Source organism: Trematomus bernacchii, unplaced genomic scaffold (genome assembly GCF_902827165.1).
Source record: "Trematomus bernacchii unplaced genomic scaffold, fTreBer1.1, whole genome shotgun sequence".
NCBI classification, from domain to species: domain Eukaryota; kingdom Metazoa; phylum Chordata; class Actinopteri; order Perciformes; family Nototheniidae; genus Trematomus; species Trematomus bernacchii.
Genome location: NW_022987593.1, coordinates 2,338,679 through 2,359,943, shown reverse-complemented (window position 1 = coordinate 2,359,943; position 21,265 = coordinate 2,338,679). Strand labels below are relative to the sequence as shown.

Here is a 21,265-nt window from a genome sequence, read left to right as displayed (position 1 = left end):
CACTGCGTTACTATAGTAACTACCCCAGTTCCTAAACTGTAATGGAAGCGCAGCATGAAGTGAATCGGCCCTGTTAAGGCCCAACGCGGCCAAGCCGTACCGAGCCGTACCGAGTGTGGCCGAGGCCGACCGTGTAGTGGAAATGCGCCATAAAACCCCTCTAAACCAGCCAACCATTCCAGCCTAATATCTACTGGCTGGCCAGCCTGACCAGCTAATGGCGCGTTTCCACTACAGCGCGCAGCCCGGTTTAAGAGGGCTGTGACGTCAGCGGCCCGTCTTTGGTTGCGTTTCCACTTGGCCTAGTACCGGCCGGCGGGTCCTAATTCACAGTTTTTCTGGCCTCATAAAATCGTGGGTCCAGGGCCAGAGACAACGAGGCTGAGTCGGGCTGAGTATGCTAAACTAGAGAGAGCGTCGCTGGCAAGGGGACTACAACTACAACAAGATGGACATATTTGACCGTGATTTAATTGTAATACACGTTTCAAAATGATGCCGAAGTAACAACATACTGATACCGGTTAGTAAAAACCATGAATTAATGCTTTGTCAAGTCTGCAGACAGACGGCAGGGGAAAAACCTTTTAAAATGCTTGTTTTCTAAATGGAGATTGGCTAAGCTAACGCAGTATATGCTCCGACCGTCCACACTCACAACAACGGCCTATACAGACATAAATAAAGCAGCGACTGTATTCACCATGACACAGGCAGTCTGTGGTTTGTACTTGTTTAACATTTGTCTAGTTTCTGAACATATATGAGGAGCTGTGAGCTCTGAGTGCTAACAGCTAACGGCTGTGTTGTTTTTCTGGGGTCCTCTGAAGATCACGTCACGGCTCCGCCTACACTGCGTTACTATAGATACTGCCCCAGTTCCTAAACTGTAATGGAAATGCGCCATAAAGTGAGCCAGTCCTAACGAGGCCCAGCCATACCGAGCGGGGCCGAGCGAGGCCGTGTAGTGGAAATGCGCCATTAGTTGGTCTAATAAAGGCCGCTATACACCCACCTGAGACCAAAGAACGCGTACCGAAGGCGTCCCGACTTTTACGTCAGCTACGTCGTCTGCGTCGGCTACGCCGCCCGCCTACGAACACACCGCAAATACTTCAGTCGACGAGTGGCAATAACTGTCCTTGCCAGCAGGCAGCGGTAGTGTGAACAGCCAATCAGTGTGATTGCTTGGGCCGACTTTCTCTGACCTCCCGCGGCCGATTCGGTGTGAAAAGGTGCCGTAAAGAGATGACGGTGCGGGACACACCAACCTGAGTAGGGCGCCGCGAATGCCCGACTGCCTCTGACGGCCTCTGACTCCCAAAATCGGGTTGGTGTGTAGCCAGCTTAAGCTGTTTTTTTCAAACACACACACACACACACACACACACACACACACACACACACACACACACACACACACACACACACACACACACACACACACACACACACAATCCAATACTCTCCTCTGTGGAAAAAAGCAGTGGGAGGGAGAGAGCAGATGGACACATACAAGCACTGGGACGTCATAAGGATATTGCCTCTTTTCCTGTGCGAACACACAAAAACACAGTGAGAAAATAAATGTTCCTGTATTTTAACATAAACACAGGCTCCCACTGCTTCTCATTTCAATTAAAATGTGCACACACAATGATTTGATCTCTAGTGGGTTTACAATCACACATGGTTCAAGATAGCATGCTGCTACATCCACAATGTTCTCCATTCACTTTCTTTGAATGAGGGGTGTGGCTGCTGAATGCCTCCCCAGCCACTTGGGAGGGCGGTCATGTGACTGGCTGTGGGCGTGGCCTGGGGGAGCAGCAGCAGCAGCAATCGAGCCTTACCAGCTGGAGCCGTGAGTGAGAGAGAAGAGAAGGAGTGGAAAGGGTTGGGTGAGTGGAGAGTTTGATGTTTTGCCGTGTGATATTTTCTGCCTAAAAAGTAGAAGTGTGAATGATTTTGGAGATGGAATAAGGGGGGGGGGGGGAGTGTGGAGAAATGATTGTTGCTCTGAGGCTGTTGGTTTCAAAGTTAGTTAGCCAGGTGTGTGTGTGTGCGCTGTGTAGAGCATTAAGATTTGAGGCTGAGAGTAAATTGTGTTTTGGCATGAGATCTGTTGAAAACCCCTTACTTAGCGTGCAGGCCTTGGACTTTCTCATTCTTTCATTTTTTCCCCTCTTTCCCATTCCCATTGTTCAGCCATCGGGGAGAGTTTGGGGGGTCAGCTCTCCCCTCCTCCCTCCTTCTCCTCACACACTCACCTCCTCCCTTTATTTCTCTCTTCCCCCCCTGTGTCTTCAGCTCTAGAGCATGCATGCATAATCAGTATGCTATAATGGGACACTCTCCAAGGTCTCCAGGGCTCTCTCTCTCTAGTCATGTTTTCTCCTTCCGCGTCACATCAGACAGAGTTTTTGGTCTGACTTTGATCCAGTGCAGTGAATTTGCCAGGCACTGATGGAGCAAAGCAGTTTTGACGTGATTTCATTTTGACAATCCCTTGTGTCTGCTCTTCTGAGAGTTTTTTTTCCAAGTTCAAGGAGAGTTGAAGAGTTGAACAGGTCATATTTTGAGTTTGAGTTTTACTCTTCCACCGGGACTTGTAAGAACTCCTCTAACTCTTGTCAGTTGCTTCTGGTGGGAAGAAAATTAGCTTGTGGTTAGTCACTTGGCTTTAATTTTGTGCCCTAGAGGTTGGAGAAAAACCATGTGAAATACCAGCTATCTATCTTCCATGTTTTTTAGTGCCTCACATGGTCTTCTTTTAACCGGATTACAGTCTGGGGTCTGAATAGTTGCTTTGTTGGAAGCTGCACCCATAAACCCAGTGAAGTGTTAGCTAAAGTTCAGAAATCAGAGATGTTGTTGATGTCCTTGCTTTGCACATACTAGCTACATTGTAACTTCCTATTTGACAAAATGACCTTGCACAATGAGATTGTACTACACGAATATAACACATTTGGGTGCTTCACTGAAGTCAATGTAACGGCATCCAAAAGAGCATCATTGAATTAAGAAATTAATTTAGATTTTCTTCCGCACAGTAGTCAGCGAGCAGTGTCATTGTGCTGGATTTGAGCACACGATACATTTGATACCAGCTAATTCGTAATGCTGCCTGATATCTGATTTACATAAAGCATTATTACATATGCTTCACAAAAGGCGCCAGTTAAAGCCACTCAGCCATTGTTTGCATGGTGCTAATCAGATTAGCTTGCAGATAATATGCAATTCACCCACCACAGATAAACAACACTTCATTAGGATTGTTTGGTACCAGCGGCATGAAATTAATTAACACAGAGAGTCTTTCTTGCTTTCATTTAATAATTAGGCCAGTCCTAAACTGCTAAATAGAGTTTGTGCTGCAAGATTTCAAACCTTATTATTTAAAGGGACATCCACCCCTCTGTGGAAGCAACCTGTTGTTCAGTACACTTTTGTCCCATGTTTTTCACTGAAGAATTTGCCCTGAAGGCAGCGGAGATGAGAGGAGGAGAGGCGTCAACATGTTTTAGAGTAAACAACCAGACTGTTTGTCTGAAAATATTCTTTCCCACATTACAGTTTGTCTTCATGGTCCTCTAGCTAATTGTATCCATGTGTTTATAATCTCATGTGGTCTTGTCTTCTTTTCCTGTTCCATCAGCAAGTAAAGAATGTAAGTGTTATGTAATGTTACTCTTTTTTTGGTTCTTTTCATCAGCACATCGAAGTAGCAAATTATGGAGTCTTTTTTGTAAAATAGTGTGTAAAAAGAAAACACATTGGTTTAAACACTTCTGGGGCTGTATCATTTAGGTGCCCACCGTGGGAGAATGTTTTCTGGGTCAAACAAGGGAGGAAGTGAGACATGTCATATCCTGTTGGAAGTGATAGGTTGTGGGCAACAACTGGGGAAGTAGAGGGTAGTCTATGCCAGTCTGTGTTGCTATCAACTACAACGCTGTGGCCGTTTTATGCCTCAGGCAAGGCATTATGGGTCATCCATCACAGAGCTTTCATTTTAGGATGATGATGGGAATTTGCAGGATTTTTTTCTATGTCTCGCATAAACACCAAATGGTTATTCACATAGCAATCCATTTCCAGCTCTTCTTTTAGAAAAAAAACTAGTAAAACATGACATTTTATACATAGAAACCCATAATTGTCACTTTAGGTTTAGTTGTCCAAAGGTCCCTCTGGTATGTATCCCCTTTTACTCTTTGATTCATACACTTGGTTGAAATGTTAAATGGTAATAGAGAGAATGAACAAGCATTACATTGAATGGAAAATGTACTGGTGCGGATGAGAGAAAAAGGACCAACTTCAAGTGCAGAGTCAGCTCTACCAGCAGGGTGCTCCTAATTTCTTCTCAATAAGCGATACGCAGCCTACACCACCGCTCAAATATTCAAACAGGCCAGCCCCTGACCCACTTCATGGGTGGTTGTGTGATATACTGCTCTGTGGGTGTGTCGTTGTCCTATGCAGCTGTGTGATGTGCTGTCCTACCCAGTTCCACATCCATGTTTCTCAGAAATGTTTAGGCTTTGAGTTATGTCTGTGGTGGGTCTGCCTGAGAGCTGCCCAGAACTGCAGGCTCTTACATTTGTGCACCACAATGACCACCCTGCTGTGTTAGGCTTTACTTTCTCTTTTTCCAAGTCTTTGTTTACAGCCCTCAATACAATACATACTCAACCATGTTACGTTTTTTAGCCTGTCACTGTTATTTGAGCATTTATCTAAAATCTCATCTCTCCAAGATTATGCCCCTTTACCTCATTGACACTGCTGTTTTGGGACAGGTCATTATCTACCCTAGCAGAGATTTTGGTGTAGAGAGTTGTATTTCAACACCAAGCAAACACCATCTGCTTTGCTCCACATTAGGCCAGGGGTCGCATTCTCAGTGGGCCGGCACAAGTGACAAGACTGAAAGATGAGGTGGGTCGGTAGCATTCTTCAGACCTTTTCTGAAGTGCCGACGTCTGTTTCTGTCGGCTGTAGCCATCATTAACCTCACCGAACCTCATCGTCTTTCACCCCAGGGAGTTGTAACGATTGAGACACGCCAGAATTTTGGACCCTCCGCGTTTTGATTTCAAAGTACGGATGGGGGATTGAGTTGGAGAGATTTCCTACTGGATGTAGATAACAGCTCGGTGAAAACCCTCCTCTATCCTCCAGGCTCTTTTCTGTCGACCTCACTCTGTCACTACCTTCTGTAAACGCACCATCATGTTATCTCCCTCAAACAGAACGCAGTGTAGATTTAAGCTAGAGGCGTGTGCTCCTTTTTAAAAACCACAGCGTGCAAAAACGGCTGAATACATTTATAGAGATTTAAGACTTCTGCACTTTGGAATTGTAGCTGGCCCAGTGTCAGACCCTAACAGGGTGTAGACAACATACTATTTACACCTCTTGGAAAGGGAGTTTGAAAGAAAAAGTACATCTTAAGCCAACAAAGTGAAACATGACTGTAACTACTTTCGAAATGTAGTATCATTATGTTCAAGGATTTATTTACCTAACTTAGGAGTTTATTCTCCACCAGCTATAATGTTCTAAAGATCATATGTGTATTTTATGGCTGATGTCATATATTTGGAAATAGCTGTTCCTGTGAAACATAAACCTCTCGCTCTATGACCCACTTGTTTTAGCAGGGTACATCAGGTCACACCTGAACTGCACTTACATGTGCTGTGCATTTACAACATCAATAGGTTCTGCATAACAGATTGTGTGTGTTGTGTTTTATTGGAAGTAAGTTCCTCTCACTGTCAATACTCATTATCAGAAAAATAAGCAGTTTAAGTAGTAGAATGGAAAAGGTAGAGTCCCAAAGTGAGATGTTTTTGCTTTCTTTGAGACTAATTATTTAACTTAATGTATTCATACAACTACTCCCATAAAATGGATATGATACAATATTAAATTGAGCATATGTTAATCCTGTTTTCATGTGAACACTTATGACTGTCAGTCAACTCTTGTGCTGCATTCCTCTTTCTGGGACCTCCATCAATTTCATGCAGACTTCATCAGGTATAAAATCTAACTCTTTAGAGAGAGCCATCAAAGGACCAGTGGAAATGTCATCTCCGGTTTAAAAAAGGGGAGGAAAAAAAAAGAAGAGAGAGAAAAACACACTTGCATAGACACACTTATGAGAGGGAAAAAATCAGATGTTCGGGGGTTTCATCTCCTGGGAGCCATGTTTTAGTAAATACAAAAAAAACAGAGCCTTCGAATAGCAGACAGTGAGTGGAATAACAGACCTGAGGCCTTTTTTTCCCCGAAGCACAGCCCCCTAAGGAGTTCCTGGCTAGTATTTGAACATATGCTTAAACTGAAGGCAGTGAGATACCACATACCTTGTTTGGCAAGTTTTGCAGCAAAAAGGTACTTTTTAGGACAATATTTAATACAAATGTAAAGGATTGTGTGCCCAAAACCAGGGGTATTCCAGGTAGTATTGTTGGCTAAAACCTATGACCCTCTTGACCATCATACCATTCAGGGGAGACTTGTCCTCTCTTCAGGCCTATACTTTGGGATTAATACTTAGACAAAATGTGAAGCTGGTTTTCTCAAACAAGCTACATTTGATAGCCTAATTACTGATTTTGCAGTCTAAGGTGTTTCCATACGACAAAGTTCACTTCCATGTTCTAGCTACAGAGAACACACGATAGCAGTCAGTTATTGTTGAGGTCTCATTTCCTTGCATCTGTATCCTGCAATTCATCATAGAGGTAGAGGAGGAACACATCACTGTGGGTGAAGCATGCACATTAAAACTGTATGTACAATTGGTGAGATTAACTGTTTGAATTTAGAACTGAAAACAAATTATGGTCAACTATAAAATCCTCCCGTGGACGAGTTCATCATGTGGAGCGTCAGTCATCAACCACAGTCATTTAAACAGTTTGGCTCATCTGCACTAATTACATGTTGTGCATGCCATGAATCATTTTATTGATTTATTTGTGTCTCCTTCATCCCATTTGCTCTTCCACTCTGCTTTGTATCTGCTACACTGATATTGTCAGGGCATGGGCTTGAGTTAAATATACAAAAACGTACTTTCCCATCATTTCAAGAAGGGTGGAAAAATTGGTGGCGCTTGTGGATGGAGGGAAACTGCATTTTTTTGGTTTCTCAAGAAGACAATGGAGGTTTTGTTTCTGGCATTGGCCCGTTGAAGTTCCACTCAGTGAATATTAAAAGTAGAATTGGATGTGACATGCCTGATGGGATTTTAATGAAAGGCTTGAGAGGGGAGTGTTGAGTTATGCGTGAGTGGGATGGGGATTTTCTGGTACAACAAAGTACAAAATTGTATCAGATCGAAGGGGAACACTTCGGGTTGGTTTTTCAGGAGAATTACAGTACTGGTCAGTTTATGGAAGTTTTTTTGGATAGTGGTTATTGTTATCAGTCAGCTACATATTTAGATGTTGCATACTTCTTGAAATGTTACCATGATGTACTACTTTTCTGTGAAGGCTGAGGCCAGACAAGAATGCTTCCTGAAAGCAGTTTTGTGTTTTCTGGTCTCCACTGAGCTGTGCTGACATTTAGGTTTAGCAAAAAAAAAAAACAGGTTGGAAGAATTCTCAAAAGAAATAGCAGACGATGGGATATCCTGACTTTAAGTTCCCAGCGTTGGTCATGACCAAAAATGTGGGATCCTACTATTGACATAATTAAACTTGGAAGCATTTGTCATTACATCCTCTCTAGCTGTAAATGTCCACATCTTTCAACTCAATTCCGCCAAGTGTGTTGGGGCATTCTGTTGTAAAACTGATGCTTTTGAGCACACTGGTGGCTTTTATGGTAGAGCGGGCCCCCCATCTACTAGGGCTGATTCTTTACTACAGTGGCCCGGGTCGGAATCTGACTGGTTGCCTTTTGCTGCATATTGTCCCTTTTCTTCCCCCCTTTAATGCGGTATGATCTGTAATGTATGAAATATAAAGCAAAAAGCCCCAAAAGTATATCTGAAAGAATAACAATATGGCACCAAACCTCAAGCTGATGACATCATCAGGGTTATTTTGTCATGCTCTCTTCAGATCCACAGAATACATCCTGCTTCTACCAGCAGAACAGCACTCATTTACATTCAAGTGTTCAATTTGTGGAGTAGCCCTTTAAGGTACAATCTTCTTTTAGTGCAACATATATGCTGTGGTTTTGCTGTGAGGCCCTTAGTGACAGACAGGAAACCAAACAACTAACATAATGCAGATAAGAAAAACAGCCATTTTTGCCGACTGAGAAAGAAAACCCCGATAGTTATACGCTGTAGACCATGAACAGTCAATAATGAAGTTTAAATGGCCCATTCGTGTTTAACTGCCCTTATTTGAAGATAAAAGAGAGGATTCCTGTCTTTGATGGGATCTATCAACTCATGCAAAGAAAAGCCTGAACTCTTCTCCATTCATTAAACAAAGCTCTAAAATCAGATAATCGCTAAAAACTCCATTTCCATGTCACGAGGCAAAAGTGCATTTATTATCAGAAGCAATATTAACATATAAGATCTGTCTGCAGTTTATTACATTTGTTTTCATTTGGAGACTTTGTATTGATACAAATAAGTAGGCCGAGTTCCAGTTCTGATATAATTATTTTGATTGAACTGTGCATGCTACTGACTCACTGGCAGGAATTGTATTCCGCTAAAGTTTCACGTGTCTTGTACATTGTTCTAATATGATGCACCCCGTTAGGTCTATCTCATCTAAGAACAGTTAGGATTCAACATCCGAGGCCACTGAGTCATACTGTACTGTAATGAGGGTTACTCATCCGGAAATGTAGTTTGCCTCGGCAAAGGTTATCGACTCTTTCTACTTGGAACATCATAACGCTAGAATACAGATCTGACTCATGAAGAAACACTTTGTTGTGGATGTAAATGGCAGAACTGTCACTCTGATACATAAGGCACACACATAATGATGTTAAAGATCAGTAAAAAAGAATTGCTTACGGCCATCTCATCCATAGCTGGAGAATGGATTCATTAGGAAGCACTGCAGTGAGGAAAGGAAAGTGCTTAGTTGCTCTAAACCTAAAAGAAAAGTGAATATTAAATCAGCAGGGTGGTTTTCAACATTCATCTCTCATTGAACTAAAGTCTTGTTCCTCCATTATTTTTGTTGGATGTGTCCATGTGTCTCTGACGTCCTCCTCTTGTTACTACGCTATGCCTGTTTGCCTAGTCTACAGTGTGATTGGCTATTCTTAGAGAGCAGCCATGCGATCCGGCAGATGGCCCAGGGCTGGCATTGTCACTGTGCCCAGGAGGCAGTTTGGCAGCAGACCTGGAGTATGTCATTAGAGCTAATCTGCATTCTGTCATTCAAGAGGCTACTGATGCAATCTTGGCTCAATTTAATGAAGTTCAGTGCAGGCTTGGCCAAAATGACACTATGCAAACATTTGAAAACACATCTCCAGGGCTGAAGATAACTCAATCCAAATACCCCAGGATTATTATATCATTTCAGAGTCGCTGTATTTCTGTCTCGGGTTCCTTGAGGACAGCGATGCAGCGCTAAGGCAGCTTTAGCTATTCGTGATGAGGTACTAGCAGGAGATTCATGTTACAGCATGGATTGAATCATACTGCTGCATATTCCTAGCATAAAGGGACATTTTCTCATGTTGGTTGTCCACAAACTAAATCTTGTTCATTTACCGATGGTTGATACTAGACTGTTGAAGGTGTGGTATCCTTATCATGGTCCACAATTGTATCTGTTTGTCTTAATTGAGGTGAAGAAATCTGTATTGAGTTTTATAGATATTCTCAACCGACTCATAAATACTCCCTTGACTGTAGACTTATAAGATGTGTAATCGTGTTGAAAGGGACATTGCATTGCATTGGAACTGCAAGCGTGATGTACAGTAAGTGTGCAATGTGCAAAGAAGGTTCAAAGCCTATGATCATACAGTGCGATCATTAACTTAATTAACTAATTCAGAGGTGGTTTTGCTCAATCTTTCAACCCCCGTCAGTGTGTAAATGTGGGTTTGTGTTTCCTCTGAGACAGGTCCCAGTTGTGCCCTTAAATTAAAAGTACCCACAGTACAAGAGCTGCTCAAAGTGGTTATTAGCAACACTTTTCCCAGGACAAAGTCACAGAAAGTCTGTAGTACAGAGTTGCAGTAAAAGCAAGAAAAGTGTTACTCTTAGTAAGATTACATGCCTCTCACAACATCCCACTGTCTGCTTTATCTCCATCTCACACTTTCAGTCTTATCTCAGGGCCCAGGAAGGCAAAACTCTGAGCAGGAAGGTTAGATATCAGAAATGTTTCACTGTTATTTGAGCTGCATTTGTACAGTACTTTCAGACCAATGTTGCAAATAACATGCTGCAGGCAGGCTACTGCTGTGTCCCATCTGATCAAATAATCAAAAGACAAAGACTTGGGTGTAATTCTGCAAAAAGTGTACAGATGTTTTTGCCTTGAACTCTGGTTTCGAGAATAAAAATCAACCTAAAGAAATATAGTGTAGTGTACCTAGGATGGCTGTCTCCTCTCAGCTTCAGGTATATGTGTCTGTGGTTTGTGTTGTCTGTGACTGCACAACCTCACACAGACAATACCACAAGTTTCTGTCACAGCACAGGAAATGTTGTCTCCTCCTACATTAAGAAGAGTGTGAGTCTTTGCCGTTGCAAGCACATTCTAGCACATTTGGCGGAGTCGAGCTGTTGCAGCAGGGCCTTGGCACAGAGCCTCCGTCTTCCACATAACAATTGATCCTCCTTAAAGCGAGTAGGTAAGCCGTGATTTGTAGTTGGCAGCGTTTTTTTCCGAACAAGGTCTTTTTTTATTTGTCTTCCTTTTCCCTTTAGGTGAAGGGTTGAACTTCACCTGTAGTTTACAGATGTTCTGTTTCACTTTGATTACCACTTCTACGTCATCTATTATTGTGGGATAAGCTGCAAACATGAGGTAGATGCTAATGAAAGCAGATGTGTGCCTGTTCCCATAATAATGTACTACTAGGTTTTACATTTGAGTATAAGGATGACTGGGAAACAGTTATGGGAACGTTTGAATTATTTTATATGTGCATTCATATTGCAAATGTGGGCACGTGTTTCCATGATGAAAAAAAGTTGGGTTTTTTGGCAAACAGAGTATATGAGAGATCATCACCTTTGAGTGTACTGCAACAAGTCGGGTTCTCATAACTGTGAATATTAAGCCGTGTGTATCTTGTTTCACACAGGAAATGAACTTCTCAGATCAGAAGTATCTATGGTCATCTATGCTGCAGTTAATATCATTTCAAGTGCATTTGTGAACTGAGCAAAGTCAACGCACACATTTTCATAATCATTTTTACACTTCACTGCTTAAAACATGTGGGTTTTGCTTGTATATCCGATACCAAAACTAAGACTGTGTCTGTTTTCTATAATCTGCCTCCCTCAGGGTCAGAGGTCAGTGTGAGTCACAGCAACATGTCGGAGTCTGCAAAGCCCCACCACCCCTCCCCACAGGGTAAGGGGGAGAAGACCCATGCCAGCGACTTCAGCTACGTGGGCATCGATGCCATCCTGGAGCAGATGAGGAGGAAGGCCATGAAGCAGGGCTTCGAGCTCAACATCATGGTTGTTGGTGAGTCGGACGTTTACTTTGACATATTTAGTGCCACATTCAAAAAACATCCAGTACAATAACTAGATGGGCAGGATTCTCGCTCTTTGGTTTTGAAAAGAAATTCACAATGTTGAGTGTCTTCAGAAAATGTCTTCGTTCCTTTGCCTTTTTATAGAGATTTTTTGGGTTGTGAAATTGACCTTGTCTCCAACGAATGATGGTGATATGCAGCTAATATGCCACTCACCCTCACTTAATTATGTTTAAGTTCACATTAGTAGGTATTGGACGTAGCTTGTTAAAGGTAGAAATCATGTCTTGCTAATATAAATAATTCCCTCTACTTTTACTTTGTGTAAACGTCACCTTACTGTATGATAACAACTACAAATCCTTGGTATGATGTAAAGATTAGCTCAAGTGTTCCCATGCAGGCTGACCTTGAGCGTGATTATGCCTTCATGTTAGGTTTGGATACCACCCGTCAAAATCTAAACTGACACAGATGTATCTGAGAAGACTTGGGGCTGTAATCGCTTCCAAATGTTTTCCAGTTTTGACTTGGTACTAAATTCAGCAAAAAGATCAGAAGGTAAACATTTTCAAGGCAGCAGCAGAACATGCAGAACAAAGCAGAAAACAGGATGTCAAGCACAGCATGCTTAATATGCAGTTTTTCTGAAATGGAAAATACAGTTTTTATTATTTTTTAAATAACGTTTATCGTGTAGCTTCTCGTCCTTGGCTGCAGTCAAACAATGAAACGTGTGCGTGGTTCTTTTCCAGCTGTTTAATAAAGAGTCAGCCAGCATGGTGCCTCCTCAACAAGCTCTTTTCTTTGTGTCAATGATGTAAACAAACACACTTGAGTTGACAAAGGGAGGCTGTCATGCTGGGAAAGTGTCACAATGACAGCAACGACTTTGACAAGCTGAAGCTAACACTTTTTAGAGAGCAGCTACACAGTGCCTGTTATTTTAGTATCCACCACCAGGTCTGTGAAAACATGTTAGCACATCTCCATAAGGACTGATATATCAAAATTGTCAAAAGTGATTTGTCTGAATGTTCTGTCTAACTCTCTAGCACCAACATGTATGCACTTGTAGTGCTCCGACACTTCGAGGATACATTTAACTTGTGCCTCGAGATGACATACTAATAGTGTGTTGTGAAATGATACTCTCACACTGTGCCCACCAGAGTAGAAAACAATAAAGCTTTAAAATAAGAAAAGAACAATGATGAGTTTTAACCTGCATTGAGTGATGTTTGATAGCCAGAGGGAGATTTAATATACAGTCAGTAGCAACATATCAAGTTCTTCTCTGGGAAGTGTTGACAGATTGTTGCCTAACACCTCATCAGAGTTGTATTTCTTACTGTTAAGCCAGTATCGACCTGCCCTGTGCACTTGATCCATCAAATCCTGGGGAAAATGTCTCAATGCCTTCCATTTATTAGTCAGGTTTTTTTTACCATGACACTGGGTTGCGTGGGATCTTGGAGGTGTTTGTGTGTTCATTCCTTGCACAATGCAACAGTTAATATACAATTTTTTCTTTTTTTGATGAATATTTGTGAGGTTCCTGCCTGCGCATGTGAACAAGCTTCAAGAACAATGCCAGGAACACAGAACAGAAATATGACAGAGCACTTTTGTGATTCTAAAAAAGTTTTCTTTGACCCAGCAGAGTTGTCTCTTAGGCAAGTCAAGTGAGGACATGAAAGGTTAGAGCAGCTGTGGTCTTGTTCGTGTCCATTGTGGTCCCCTCTATGAAATGTATTTGCCTAAACCCTGCCCTCAGCCATCTGACCTTTTGATTTCCACCACGTAGAAAGGGCAGCTAGGGTGTGTGTGTGTGTTAGAGAGAAAATGGGCGAGTGTTTGCAGGGTGAGAGAGAGAGAGAGAGCGCGTGGTGGAAAAGGCCGCCCTGGGTGTCACAGAGGGCCTGGCAGCTTGGCAACACTCCACACGCCACAATGGATGCCCATAGGGGCTGTGAACAAAGGGTGATGGAGAAATATGGTGTGTGTGTGCCTCACTAAAAAAACATTTTTGAATGTTAAATAAAAAGTATTGAATAAAGATTTTATGACCAATATGATGTCTCTATTTCAGGCGAACCTATCCCTCTTTATTTTAGTTGTTAAAAACATGTGCTTACATGTCCCAGGACTAAACAAACATACAATGTAATGACAGTATGAAGTATATTTGAGAATTTTTTCCCTGTAGACCATCTTACTTGTTAGACATTACAGTAGTAATTCATTTTTTTTTAAACAATGCTTTTCAGGATGTTAGACATTTTTGCATGTTTGTGTGCATGTGTGTGGTCTATACAATACATCTGTCCTCTTGGCCTCCACAGCTTGCCTGTCTGACCCTGCAGCTTACCAGCTATGCTCATAGTCTACACACACACACACACACACACACACACACACACACACACACACACACACACACACACACACACACACACACACAATCCAATACTCTCCTCTGTGGAAAAAAGCAGTGGGAGGGAGAGAGCAGATGGACACATACAAGCACTGGGACGTCATAAGGATATTGCCTCTTTTCCTGTGCGAACACACAAAAACACAGTGAGAAAATAAATGTTCCTGTGTACACACACACACACACACACACACACACTGACTTACTCTACATTATAGATGAGGTCATGTGCATATTGAATCTCACTGGTTGAGTGAGTAAAGAGCTTATGACGACACTTTTGGTTTAGGGTTGAAGGAGCTTTTGTTCCCTGTGACTGTCGGGGGTTAAAACCAGTACGTTAACAATGTGTTTCTGTAACTGATGTTTTTGTCTTGGTGTGTGTTTCCCTGATCAGGTCAAAGTGGCCTGGGAAAGTCCACTCTGATGAACACACTGTTCAAATCCAAGGTGAGCCGCAAATCAGTGCAGCCCAACCCGGAGGAGCGGATCCCCAAGACCATCGAGATCAAGTCCATCAGTCACGGTATGCCAATTTTCATTTTTAGAAGCCTACAGCTAAAATAATGACATAACATTTTAGGCAAGTTTTCTGCTGCTCTATCATACTACCGATCTGTTTCTTTCTCTGTTTGCCTTTCCAAAATAAATATTAATTCAATACTATTTTCTTTGTCTAGATATTGAGGAGAAAGGAGTGAGGATGAAGCTGACAGTAATCGACACTCCAGGCTTTGGGGATCACATCAACAATGAGAACTGGTAAGCTCAGGTTACTTTATCTGAAGGCCTCAGTAGCTGTTAGTAAAGTAATTTCCGACATTGCTCTTATGCAAATCAAAGCCACGGTTATGTGTTTCCTCAAAATAATGTATCTGGGTATCACGATAATTCTTAATTCACTGCTGTATATGTATTAACTGTAAGCAGCAGGTTTCTACCATCGGCTGGTACAAAACTTGCTAACTGTTCCCCTTTCCTTTTCCAGCTGGCAGCCTATTATGAAGTTCATCAATGACCAGTATGAAGCCTACCTGCAGGAAGAGATCAACATCAACAGGAAGAAGAGGATCCCAGACTCCAGGGTGCACTGCTGCATATACTTCATACCTCCCACGGGCCACTGGTGAGATCACATATTAAAGACACTCTGTGACTAAATGCCCCAACTTTTTGCTCTGCCATCCCACAAGTTTCTCCCACAGCTGCAGATACTAATCAGGCCTTCTGGGAATTCCCCCCCCCCCCCCCCCCCCCCCCCCCCGAACCCATTGTCTGTCCACAACTCTTTAACCACATCCTTCTGCAGCTTTCTTTTTATCATCTCTCTCTTTCGTGACAACATATGGAACTCATTCTCTCCGCAGAGACACTGAATATCACTTGAAGAGTCGGATTTCACCGTGAAACTGGACTCTACAGATCTCATAGTTAAGAGAGCGAGAGAGACAGGGAAACAATTACCAGGATGCAGAGAAGGGAATCTCTAGAGAAGGATCAATTGTAGTGGTTCGAGGCATATGACCTTTTCACTGAGCATGTTAATTGTAGGCTTGTTGGTGGATGCATTTACCAATATCATTATTTTAATTGGATGGCCTTAACATGTCTGCTTTTTTTTCTATTTGCCAACCTCCTTAACCAATACATTACTGCGCCTGAAAGTATCACTTACATTTTAAAAGGGCTGCATCAGAGATCTGGATTCTATTGATGATCACATGTCATCATTATTTGTGAAAATGTTGTTAAACAGACAGATGGGAACCAAGTGGTTTACAGATCAGAAATAAAAAATGGTCTAAAGCTTGCAATGTCTTGCCAGTGCACACGTGGCCTTAAAAGAACCAGGTGGCAGCTGATTGCTTTACCTACATGGGGTTTGTGTTGACACACTTTACTGCACACTTAACCACATTTCCTCTGCTGCTTTGTCAATGATTAGGGTCTTTTTTTTCCAAGGCGACTCTGTAATTAGTTTGATTTAAAGTGACGATTTGTCTGTTCTTGTGTGTTCTTAGGACAAATAGGACACAGAGCAGGACTCAATGCACACACATATAATTTATAAATGAATCTTGAAAGGAGTATTGTATTGTAAACAGGCAGATAAAAGCCCACTAAACACCCATGCACACCAACTGTAAACACACTCGTTCACTAACCATCTGAGCACATATCTCTGTGAAGGCCCCATCCTCTGGTAACTCAACAGTTGTCCACTTAACGTTCTCTATGAGAGGGGGATGACATGTGTGTGTCTGTGTGTCCCGTTGTTTGACAGACCCCCTCATCATCTGCTCAAGTCGCCACAGCTGCAGCTTTGGAGAATGTGTGTGTTTTTGTGTATCTCTGTTCATGTAAAGCAGTACATGCAGTGGACTCAAGTGGGCAGTAGGCATGCTAACACTTGTATAACTACACCTGTTTGGATTTTTGTGTAATACACAACCTACAGCTGCTCAGTTCAGCCAGTTCAACAAAACACTTACCTCCCAATTTTTCATTATGACCCTGTCTCGGATTCTATATCATTTGTTGTTTTTAAGCTAAATTCAAAAGCGGTACTTCCCATACAAACATAACATCAAAAACATGCACACTTTACTGTAATATGGTCACGACTTTGTGAAAAAAAAGATGGAAACATCTGTCAGGAAGTGGTGTCTTCCTCACAGCCAACCAGAGAGTTTTAGGCGGGGAACAAATGAGACATCTGTTGGGGCTACTGTTGTGACCTGGCATAGAAATTAATGTATGTGCATGGAAGCATGAATAGATACAAGAGTATGTTATATGAGAATGAAGGAATACATATGAAAACATGAACACATACATGCAGCACATATTTTCTAGGCACAATACTGTATAATGTATCTGAACCCTATACACAATAATAGTTGTATGTGTGATGTACAAGTTCTGTTGTCTACTCACAGATCCTGTTATCCTACTTTTGCTTATTTTCCCTTTTTCATTGCACACAGTAACAGTTGAAGTTTTAAATTAGGGCCTGTAACCAATTACACAGACACAACGCCAAAAGCCTCTGGGCGCCTCTGCCATTTGACCGTAGTCCAAGAATGACAGTCAGGAAAATCATGTCAGAAATTCCCTGGTAGCTCTCATAAGACTCTTTGGAGATATGCCTATTTGTACTATTGTATTTTTGCCTGAGGCGTTTTAAACGGCAGTTTTGATTTGAGCTCTAATTTAACTCTTCGTGTCAGCAAATGGCTTTTAAGCTGCTTCTGTGGTTTCAGACAGATGAACGGTGCTCAATGAAGCTGACACTCGTGGCATCGGAAGCCATTTCTGAGAATGGCAGAGTCAGCCACGCTGTTCCCCCCCCTGGGCAATCTCGTTGTTACCTCATTTAACATGTCTTCCTGAGAAAAAGAAGGCTGCATTTTAACTCTCATGAACTCAGAGCTGGTTCCTGATCTGTTACTGTATATAAAAGAAGGAAGGTGGAGCTCTGTGCTGTGGTTAGCTCTTATCTCCATTTCTCATTTACAAGCTGAGCTTATCGTTTTCCATTGATATGAATATGACTGCTATTTTTTTCTTTCAACAATACAAAAAGGAGGGTTTTTCCATGCAAGCTGGCATTTAGGGGACATCTGTGCATGCATACATTCTTGCACATATTAGCCATATGTTCATGTAAAAAGATACATGTGTACACATGAAAGTGTGCATGTATGCTCAGTCATGCATATGAGGCTGCTGACATGCCAATTTGCAGTTTCCTGTATCCGTACAGTGACAAGTTTAACAACTGCGCTTAAACATTTATATTCAATATTCACACAGATAGATAATCATCTCCTTCACTTTTTATCACCTTTTTAACTTTCTTGCTATACAACCTCTGCTTGCATATGATACATGCCAGTAGTCTGCTCTGCAGGATAAATGCAAAATAAATGTGGTGAAGTCTGGTTGAATGCATCGCTTACTGTGTCATCTCTCTTCACCTTGGTGCAGCTCTGTATTCCCCCTCTCCTCTGTCTCGCTCCATGTCACACATGCTCCCCAGTGTTTCATCCATGTTCATGGGGACATGCCTGTCAGTCACCGTGGAGAGCAGGCCAGGGCTTCTCCTCCAGCTGCCCTCGGGCCTTTGAACCAGGCTGGCCTGGCTTGGCTGGGGCTAATTGGAGGGCAGAGCACACAGCATGAGGGGAATCTGTCTTGAAGAGCAACTGGGGGCAATGTTGAGCCAGTGGAAAACACTGAAGGCACGGAGAAATGGAAAACAAACAGGAACAGAACAGCAGTCCAGAACCTTTCATAAATTGTCACAAACAAACGATTCTCAAGTTTGCTTTGAGTTAAGCAAAAAAGGAGAATATTACAAACAAATGGCCGACAGCCATTCAGTTTATTTAAATCTCATCTAGGAGAGGGCGACGGGAAAATTGGTTAAGTATACAGTTGGAAGGCAATGGCAGCATATGTTAATGCAGTACGAGTGTCAACATGAGATATTTAGTCGGACTTAATGTAATGTAACAGACCATGATTGCCCTCTGGTGGTTACTTGGTTTCAATACACACATTTCTGTGTACACACATTTTTTTTTTTTGGCGATAATTTGGAAAAGAAAAAAATGAAAGGTCTAGGGATCAATGTTGTGAGATGCTTCCCCTGCACATACAGATAATTTGAAGATGATGGAAGAATATTAAAAGGAGTATTGCATTGCACACATGCAGATAAAAGCACAGACAATACCCATGTGCATCTCTAGAAACTCATACCGTAGCATGAGCATGTTTTCCCTTTCTTGTTACATCCCGGGACAACAAACACACGTGGTTACAGACCTTTACGCACAACATTAATTTGTATTGTCTTCTCCATCTTCCTCAGTCTGCGGCCTTTGGATGTTGAGTTCATGAGGCGTCTCAGCAAGGTGGTCAACATCGTCCCTGTCATCGCCAAGGCCGACACACTCACCCTGGAGGAGAGGGACTTCTTTAAACAAACGGTGAGAGCAGTCTGTGTGTTCAGACCACAGAGGGGCAGGTTTTATGATATTTATATATTTTGTATGTGATTTCACGTGACATCTCATCCTCCCATCACACCTGCAATAACCTGTAACAGGTATTTAAGCTTTAAATAAAGGGAGGGGTAGGTTGGTTGATTCCCCTCACAAACATATGTGTATGCTTATCCACGACCACAGGCTGGTAACACATGAAGAGCTGCCAGGCACCACCAACAAAAGCCATCTGGCTAAATATTGTACTTATCCTGGGGAATACCGTATCATCTCTATAAAAGTAACACTTCGAAAGTAATGCTCAGTACAGAAGGAAACATTTAAGAACTCTTTATTTTAAGCATTTATTTACTGAGCGGCGTTCCACAACTCTTAAGTCTGGCTCTTTGTTAGATGGGAAACCTCTGCCCAGTTGCCAGCGGAGCAAGCAGGCCCATCATTACCCATAAATAACTGGGTGCAAGTACAAGTCAGCAAGTTCAGAGAGCTTTCCACTGTGTGGTACATGAAAAAACATGACCTTTCTTCTTGGCCAGAACTGTACAAAGTAGCAATATGGCAGCCAATGAATATTCATCAGATTTGACATGTACTGTAAGTTAAGTTGTATCCCTATTGATACAGCTCTTTATAGTTAGTTCAGCTTTAAGAGCTTCTAATTTACTTCAGCCTTGCTAGCAGACGTTCAGTCCATCCCTTTAGGTCCAGACTAAAGTATCTCAAACCTATATTTTGGACAGACATGGTTAACAGGCAATATCTCCTATGAGTTTAATGATCACCTATCTTTTCCACTAGCACCGTCATCTGGTTTTTAAAATGTCTTTGGGACAGTTTTGGGATGGATTGTACAGAAAGTCATGGCAGCCAGAGAATGAAACCTGAGGACTCCATTGACTCTTTATGACTGGTTGATTGCAAACGTCAGACGTTCCCTTCAGTCTCTTCAGGCAGTATTTGATGATTAAGGCTAATTAGCATATGTAACCATGCTAACACACGTTACACCTGCTAAACTGTTTACAATCTTATTTAAAGTATAGCCTAACAGAGCTGCTTGCAGGCCTGCTTACTCCTTGTTTTTCGTCCTTGCGAGATGTATTCTTGACTGTACAATTTCAAATTGCACAAACAATTAACACAACTACATGGTCTAAACATTTACATCCATACAGAGTTAGCATTGGAAAGCAGATTTTAAGCAGTTGTCAAGTAATATTTTGTTCCTCAAGGGTTATTTAGATTTTTTCTCTGTATGATACAGTAGCCCCAAACTAACTCACAATAAAATGTTCTGGGGCTGATAATCCTCCACTGTAACCTCATCATGGCTTTACCTGCAACAACAGATTCCCCTTCCTCAGTATGTTTCTGTTGGATAATTCTCAATCTGCAGACGGCCACCTGCCTTTCTCCATCATTTCCTTTATCTATCATCCCTGTGTCCAAGACTACAGACTTAACTTAAAAGCTTTATTCATTTTAGAGAAGCACCAACGTGTCTTGGCTACCGTTTTCCCCATGATTCCTGTAACACCGTCCAATAAGAACAGAGCAGGGATTGGACCAGGCCCTGGCAGAGGATGGGAGCTGCAGGGCTGCTAGTGGCTGGATTGTTTTGGTTGGCTGCACATGCTTTGTTTGACCCTGAAGATTATTGACTAAAAGCCTCTCGTGCCAAATGTTTTTTCACTTTCCCTGCAGCAACTTGCAAATGCTAAAAGCAACGGGGGTTTTCTATTAAATGTTAAGCTTCCATGTGTCCAGCTGTAAGTGTCTTTTTGCATTTCTCCAGCCGACAGTTGATGTGGCTTTTCGTAGAATTTGTCTTGGTTTGCATCCTATAATGTAAGCCTGAGAAAGCTGCCAAGGATAAACAATGAAATGTTGGATCAAAGACCAAGTGGAAATCGTCAGGGTAGTAATTGTGGGAGTGAACAGTCATTCATTAAAAGGACATTTCTCCCAGAAGCTAGTCCGTCTGTTTTTCCTGTGCCAGTGCCTGAATCATTATAAAGTATAGGGGAAAACATTGTGTCATACGTCTGGATGTATTTGTTTTTACCTTCGAGCGGTTAACCTCCATGGTAACCCCTGGGTGTCAAGGATATTAGGAACCATTTAA

General features: G+C 42.1%; 1 protein-coding gene across 7 annotated transcripts in view; it reads left to right on the top strand.

The window, feature by feature from the left end:
- Positions 1-21,265, top strand: part of LOC117482217 (septin-9-like) — a 69,401-nt gene that overhangs the window by 42,190 nt on the left and 5,946 nt on the right. For 4 of the 7 annotated variants that reach the window (XM_034130248.1, XM_034130247.1, XM_034130246.1 and 1 more), the window contains 5 exons: positions 11,490-11,675; positions 14,523-14,651; positions 14,806-14,887; positions 15,114-15,251; positions 19,005-19,122. In XM_034130248.1, coding sequence (XP_033986139.1) covers positions 11,490-11,675; positions 14,523-14,651; positions 14,806-14,887; positions 15,114-15,251; positions 19,005-19,122 — 653 coding nt within the window. Of the gene's footprint in view, positions 1-1,828; positions 1,902-10,725; positions 10,828-11,489; positions 11,676-14,522; positions 14,652-14,805; positions 14,888-15,113; positions 15,252-19,004; positions 19,123-21,265 lie in introns of those variants that run through there. The other 3 variants (XM_034130253.1, XM_034130252.1, XM_034130251.1) reach the window with 3 other exon arrangements.